This window comes from Arachis ipaensis, chromosome B5, assembly GCF_059453495.1.
Source record: "Arachis ipaensis isolate K30076 ecotype BB chromosome B5, ASM5945349v1, whole genome shotgun sequence".
In the NCBI taxonomy this organism is placed as follows: Eukaryota; Viridiplantae; Streptophyta; class Magnoliopsida; order Fabales; family Fabaceae; genus Arachis; species Arachis ipaensis.
In genome coordinates, this window is record NC_142440.1 from 116658367 (window position 1) to 116665923 (window position 7557).

At 33.4% G+C, this 7557-nt stretch overlaps 1 protein-coding gene across 1 annotated transcript; it reads right to left on the reverse strand.

Moving 5' to 3' along the window:
* Positions 1–288: 288 nt before the first annotated feature.
* Positions 289–3912, reverse strand: LOC107641981 (clavaminate synthase-like protein At3g21360). Its single transcript, XM_016345327.3, has 3 exons — positions 3489–3912; positions 2125–2378; positions 289–726 (listed from the first exon to the last, which is right to left on the reverse strand). The coding sequence occupies exons 1-3, from the start codon at positions 3852–3854 to the stop codon at positions 381–383; spliced, it is 966 nt and encodes a 321-aa protein (XP_016200813.1). The 5' UTR covers positions 3855–3912; the 3' UTR covers positions 289–380.
* Positions 3913–7557: the final 3645 nt, after the last annotated feature.

Below are 7557 nucleotides of genomic sequence, written 5' to 3' on the forward strand. Positions count from 1 at the left end.
CACGCATCTCATTTACAGTAAACTTGCATGTATCTCGTTTACACTGTGAACGAGATATACACGTATCACACTTACTGTCTTTTTTTGTTTTTACTGTAAACGAGATAAATAATCTTACGTATTTTCGTAATAATTTTTATAATTATTTATTCTAGTATATAAAATATTTTTTAAATTTATTTTAATAAAAAATCCACTCTATATTACTTGACGCAAAAAACATAAAAATATGCTCCTGCATCACATTACTTTTTATTTATTATTTACTTATTTATCTTTGAGGGATGACAACACACTTATTCATATACTAATGGCTTTTATTCCCAATCCTCATCGTCATATGCACTGCATATATTGAACACATGCATCAAATACCAAAACTACTTGCATGTAGCAACTAAGACCTTTCTAGGAGGAAGGGAAGGCCTTCTTCCATGGAGCAAAGCCAAGTTGTCAAGGAACAGAAGATCTCCCTTCTCCCATTTGAACTGGATGCTTTCTTCTTCGATGATTTGTGCACACCTTTTCACCACATTTTCTGGGATTTCTGTTCCGTCCGCCATCTTCGCCGAGCTAATCTCCCTCCCATGCATGCCTACTATTGTGTTAAACCACATTCTTCTTCCTTTTCTACCTTCAAATACCTTTGTTAAATTTCTTGGTCCAAGTATTGTTTTCAACCCACCATCTGGAAGCCACTCCAGTTCCATTCCAAAAGCTTTTGCCCTGCATCAGTTTCATTTGAACAAGTACTAAGGTTCTCTGAGCCAAGCCACAAATGATAGATTACACGTTATAGAAATTATATTAGATTATATTCCCATATATATATAAATGCATAATATTACAATTGTCTTTAGTAAACACTAAATCAATTACTAATATAAAATAGACATTGAAATATAAAATATATATTAAAAATAAATTAAATTATATATATATATATATATATATATATATATATATATATATATATATATATATATTGGCTAATCTTTAGTGTGTGCATAGCATTTTTGTATTGCAATACTACTATATTAAACACATTTGCAATTGGCATATAGCTACTAATTCTATTAGACATTTTATAAAATCAATAATTTGCATACTTCTAACCATAATCATAAAATTTTTAATTTAATTTAAAATTTTCAATTTTTGAATCACAAAGTGAAATAGAATCAAAATGTGTTTGTTTGTTGTACGATGATTAGAATTAGAGACTCAAATTATATAAATTTTGAATAGTCACGCTCTTATCATAAAAAAACATTGCTAAAACAATTAACTAGTATAATTTTTTAATAATTATAATACTATCTAAACTAATTTCTATATTAACAAATTAAACCACAAATAGAATAAAATTGTAACAAATTCAGCTTATTAATCTATCTGCTTTAATTTCTTTTGCTTCAATAAATAAGATTTATACTGCTACTATTTTAAAAGATAATAAGACTTGAATTAAATAGAAGAACGTTAAAGGATGTGCAGAACACTCCTCTTTCAGTAATGAGGGGCATGTTTATGTAAAAGCCAACCAAATTTGTTAGATGAATGTAGTTTGGCCGCTATAAGTCTTACTTTACTTCCGAAATCGAAAGTTCAGATTCTTGAACTTTTTATAAATGAATTTTATGTATAGAATGTAAAGTTGATAAAATACTAGTTTTGCAATACATAAAAGCTAGATGTTAAAACTGTTATGAACCTGTTTCTTTAAGAGTTAAAACCGTTAGATAGAAATATATGAGTAATTTTTTTTGTAAATATTTAGTAACAAAAAAATTAACTAAAAATAATTAGAATTTGTCTTATTTAACATTCATTAATTATAACAATAATTAATAAATATTAAATAAGGCAAATTTTAGTTATTTTTTTTCTCTCCTTAAATATTATTGTTTTTTTTCTAAACGTGAATAATGTATGAATTTATTTTATTTTATGCTACAATTTTATTTTTATTTAAAAATAAAACAGGAGTAATAAAAGTTGTACTTTAAACTTTTAGTTATAAAATCTTTAGTACCATGTTACTAACCTATATCTTCTAAAAATTTAAATTGCTAAATAAATACACAGAATTATCATATAGGGTTTTTGGAGGTTTAATAATACCTTTTCTCAACTTCTTGGGGATCTGAGGTCCCAAAGGCATCTTCCCACCCTCTTCCTCTCATGGAACCAGTGTTATTTTTACCAGGAGCTGTAAATGTGTACCTCAATCCCTTCTCCTCCATTTCCTTCACAGCCTCCGGGAACTCTTCCACCATCTTTTCTGTCACCTTGAAACTCGGCACGACCGGGGTCTGTCCTCCTTCTGGGGGTGGTATCTCACAAAACAGGATAACTTTCAAGGGACATTCCTTGAACTGCTCATTTAAAAACCACACTCAATTTTGTAAACATACATTATTATTATTACAGGGAAATTAGTAGACCACACAGAAAATGCATATAATTCTCCAAAATAATTTTTTTACTTGCAATTGGCCAAATTCAAAGTCAAAGATGATGTCAAAAGCTTAATTTAGAAAAAAAAAAAACTGATTCAATTAAGTTTTAGCATACAAGTTGAAATATAGAATTAATAAATCATTTTATCTATTTCACCTTGCATCATCATGGCTTTCTGCCAAAAATAGCATTTGCAAAAGCACAAGTACTACTAGTTATGACATAATCTGCATATATATTTTATAGTTACTAGAAAGGATATACCATGAATATTTGCATAACATATAAATTGTCTATCATATATTGTCATAAGCTAAGGCTATCTTTCTTGGTTTCATCATTAGATATTGACTCTTTGATTAATTAAATGATGAAATTCGTTCTTGACGAGCATCTTAAATTCAGTGAAGCTTCTCTAGTTTCTAATTTCTACTGTGCACAATGAAAAATTTGAAATGCATCTTTGATATTTTTGTTGGGTTTAAAGTGGCTAGGAGAATCCAAAAGGAGAAAGATTTTAAGCTTTGGTTAGGCAAAATTTTTGGAAGAAATACAATTATCTTATTATATTTAGTAACTAAAAAAGACTATATATTTGTGTTTGTAGTTTTTTAAAAGTTATGAATATTTTAAAAGTACTTAAGCAAAATTTTTTAAAATTGATTTGTGCTCTATCAAAATTAAAATGTCTAATATAATTTTATATATTAATAAATATCTAAAATTATTATTATACCTATGTTTATTTTTATCTTTTTAAATTTTAAAACTATTATATTAAATATAATTATTATTGCTTGTATTTATTGAAATTTTGATTTGCCAAATATAAATTTTAAAAAATTATCTTTCAAAAATTAGTTTTAATAAGTTATTTTTAAAAAATAAAAATTTTACTAAACCAAGTCTTAAATCAATGGATCAATTGAAAAATAACAAATAAGTTAGACTTTTATATTTTGATGAAAATTGGTCTCTAGACAATGGGTTTAATGGTGTTTCTAAAGATATAACATAAGACTTACCAAAACCATTTCATGGTGATAGTATATGAACTCTGACAGGGGACCTTCATTGGCCGTCCAAACTCTCTTGTAAATATGAGTGCGCGGCGCCGGTCCGACATAACGAATGTCTTCCCAGCCACAGATCTCAACAATTTCATTGAATTCCTCAGCGTTCTTTACATCAAAGCCTCTTAGAAGAACAGCACTGTTCTTTATGATCATTTGTTCAAACCATTCCTTGTTGTTCTTCAGAGCCAACAACAATGATTCCAAGTCATTCTTGTTGGCCTCAGAAGGTTGTAGCACCAAAGGGATGGTTTCCCCGTCAACTAGTTTCTCTCCTTCACATTTCCCTACCTTAAAGTGTTTGCAAGAGAATTCCATGTTTTTATTACTTCCTCCTTCAATTCCCTGCCTCTCTTTTTATGTGGAATGTTTTTATACTGTGTTAGAAAGTTTTACTTTTGTGGGTTTTTAACCTTGGATGGGTTTATATATATGGGCCGGGGTTCACAATTGCTATATATATATATATATATATGCTACAAATAATGACAAGAGGCAAGCTTCGACACCCTCTTACAATGATTACCATTGTCTTTATCTACCTGTTCATATGTTTTGGAAGGAATTTTAGTGTGTGTGTATATATATTGAAAAGATTTATTTCAAAAAAATAACAGATTTTTTAATTTTAACAAGATGAGTAGCATAATGAGACACACTGCTTAAATATATTTTAAAATGATTTATGCTAAAATTGATTTATATTGTGGATAATTTTCTTTTAAAATTTAAAATGTTTTTAGTTGAGTTTGGAAACTTGGATTATTATGATGATTAAATATTATTAATGTTAATTAGAAAATTGTTATTTCAATATTTAATTTCAATTATTTGTATGATGATTTTGTTAATGTGCAGGTTTTGATTATTGGGCAAAAGACAACATAAGCCCAATATGATGAAAAAAAAGTGATAAGCCTTTGTGCAAAAATATTACATGCAATATGGCTGAATTATTTAAAGAAAGAACAAAGCTAATTGGGCCAGGAAACCAATATGTAGCCCAATACAATCTTTTTGAAAGACCAACAAAGCCTTTGGTCTGAAATTAAAGAAAGAAGGAATGGAAAGAGAAATGGTTCGGTTACCCACTCTCTTTTGATGGTATAATTCAAATTTTAATTAAATTGAATGCATGCATTGGTTACTGGAATACAAAATTCAATTTGATTAAATGCTCACATAGGTGACCGAAGTCCACATTTCAATTTCATTTAATTTTACATTGAATGTTTTGTTTCTTCTCTCTCTTATTGTTTCGGTTGTCACTTCACTCAGGAAAGAAGAGTGAACAAGTTATCAGAGAAAAGAGAAGTACAGAGAAAATACCGAAGCTATGAAGAAGAAAAAGGCTAGGTTGATGATGGATTCTAAACAAGGAAGATCCGAAGCATGGTGTGGCTAAGATCTTTGCCGCTGAAGGCAAGATTTCAAGAAGAAGCTTCAAGATCTTCATGCCAAGAATAAAAGCAATTGGCCTCGGTCAGAGAAGAAGATCTCTGTGGTAAAGCTCGTTTCTATTTTTGTTCATCCAAGACAGAAGGTAGCTACTAGAGCTACGTAGAGGAAGAAGCAAATATGGAAAGGAAGGAGCTGTCAAGGATCAGAGATTCATCAAGGGTCAGAGTTCTTTCTTGGAGCCAAAGTCAAGATCAAGGACTCAGAATGAAGAAGCTTCATGAGAAGGGTTGAGAGAGGTACATGCATGTTGGTTTGCTTTCGGTTTTTCCTCTCTCTTCTCTCTGTCCGAACCGAAACTGCTTGTGTGTTGGAGAAGATGTTGGTGGCTTGGTTAAACCGGTTTCAACCTTGGAAGCTTCCCTTTCTATAATAAGGGTGAACGGTCAAGGATTGAAGGAAGGAGAGAAAGCACAGAGTTCTCATAGCTACCCTAAGCTAACAGAGTTCTTCTCCTTCAATGAGTTTCATTTTGTTTTCTTTTCTTTAGTTTTGTCTATCTGAGTCTTATGGTAAAAGGCAAACAGAGTGAGGTTTGTAAGAAAAAGCCAGTGAGAGGAAAAAGGCAGTGAGCAAAATTAAAGAAAAAGCTATAGATGTCTAAGAGTTCCTTTGTGCATCTGTATGTTGTGTTTCATGATCCTGTGGTGATTTCCTTGCAAGTTGGGTTAGCACTTTGCGGTTGAAAACTTGGTAGGTGTCCAAGTCAAGTTCAGATTTAGGGATAGAATCTAGATTTGTCCCAGATAGGAATGGGTAGTTCCTAGGGAAGAATTGGTATATGTAATCTGATGATTATAGTGAAATCCCATCACTGTTGTGATAGAGACTGGATGCAGATTGCATTGCACTTAGCAGCTGAACCAGGATACTTCTGGGTGTGATTCTCTCTCTCTCTTCTACTTCTATTCTATTTTTTTTGCACTGGAGACAAAATTAAAAAATATCTCCTAATCGGTTGCGAGACAAAAAGAAAATATCTCTTGACTAGTTATGAGACAAAAAGCAGAAATATCTCCTGAAGTTATTTGAAAAAATAGAAATTAATATACACCAAAAAGGGGCTAAGATTCAACCCCCATTCTCTTAGCCACTGATTACCATCATTTCTATACTGGAAGTTTTCGGTACGGGTTGTGAGATAGATCCGAGATTTGCTGGTCAAGGCGGTTGCCAGATCACCTGGCTGGAGCAATGGGGGGGTGGTACCTGCAAAGACACTCCGATGCTCAAGTCAGAGAGGATCTGAGAGGTATAAGGTGTGTGGAATGAGTGAGTACCTGATGGGGCCTGTGGCTCCCCTTATAAAGCTAGTGGTAGTTATCTCATGTTATCTTATTTGGTTAAGATAAGGGAGGTATTTGAATTCGAATGTTAGATAGAGATTGTAGGGCCGGTTTGGACCGTCAAAAGGAGGCTAACCTTGGGTAACCAGGTTGGAGTCCGTTCCGATGTGGGACCTGGATCTATAATAGTTGTCCTTGGAGCGAGAGAGTGAGCGTGTTGAGTCTCATCACTGGAGGAACCTTTTCCTAGCCGTTGTGGCTTGGCAAGGAGATCGTTGTTTGGTATTTCCAGTCGAGGTCGGAGATTCGGGGAATTCCTGGCCATTTCATGGTCTGGCGAGGAGCGCGTTCTTTGGGCGAGGTCGGTAGTCGTCGAGTGATTTGGGAGTCTCATCACATGCCGGGTTCGGTGACCGTTCCGAAGAAGGGCCCGAAGATCAAGTTTAGAACATTTGCCTCTGGAGCATGAGAGCATGCTTGCTTGGTCTCACCTTTTTTGTTATTTAGATATCCGTTCTGTTGGCCTCAGGGTAATCGATCCCCGGGTAGCCGTTTACTTATTTGGATATCTATTTGTTATTTGAATATCTGTTCTATTGGTTTCGGGGTGATCGATCCCCGAGTAGTCGTTTACTTATTTAGATATCCGTTTTGTTATTTGGATATCCGTTCTATTAGCCTCGGGGCGATCGATTCTCGGGTAGCTGTTTACTTTATTTGGATATCCGTTTTGTTATTTGGATATCTGTTCTGTTGAGCTCGGGGTGATCGATCCCCGGATAGCCATTTACTTATTTGGATATCCATTTTTTATTTGGATATCCATTCGTTGACCTCGGAGTGATCAATCTCTGGGTAGTCGTTTACTTATTTGGATATCCGTTTTGTTATTTAGATATCTGTTCTGCTGACCTCGGGATGATTGATCCTCGGGTAGCTGTTTTCTTATTTGGATATCTATTTTGTTAGTTGGGTATCCATTCTGTTGGCCTCAGGGCGATCGATCCCCGGGTAGCCGTTTACTTATTTAGATATCCGTTTTGTTATTTAGCTATACGTTCTGTTGGCCTCAGGGTGATTGATCCCTGGGTAGCCGTTTACTTATTTGGATATCCATTTTGTTATTTGGATATCCGTTCAGTTGACCTCAGAGTGATCGTTCCCCGGGTAGCCGTTTACTTATTTGGATATACAATTTGTTATTTGGATATCCGTTCTGTTGGCCTCAGAGTGATCGATCCCCGGGTAGCCATTTATTTATTTGAATATCCATTTTG

Excerpts from the sequence above, each read along its gene's own strand:
- LOC107641981 (XM_016345327.3), bottom strand. The coding sequence starts at position 3,854 with ATGGAATTCTCTTGCAAACACTTTAAGGTAGGGAAATGTGAAGGAGAG. Across the intron at positions 2,379-3,488 it reads ATCACCATGAAATGGTTTTG|TTCAAGGAATGTCCCTTGAA; the intron begins GTAAGTCTTATG and ends TTAAATGAGCAG. Across the intron at positions 727-2,124 it reads CCCCAAGAAGTTGAGAAAAG|GGCAAAAGCTTTTGGAATGG; the intron begins GTATTATTAAAC and ends AAACTGATGCAG.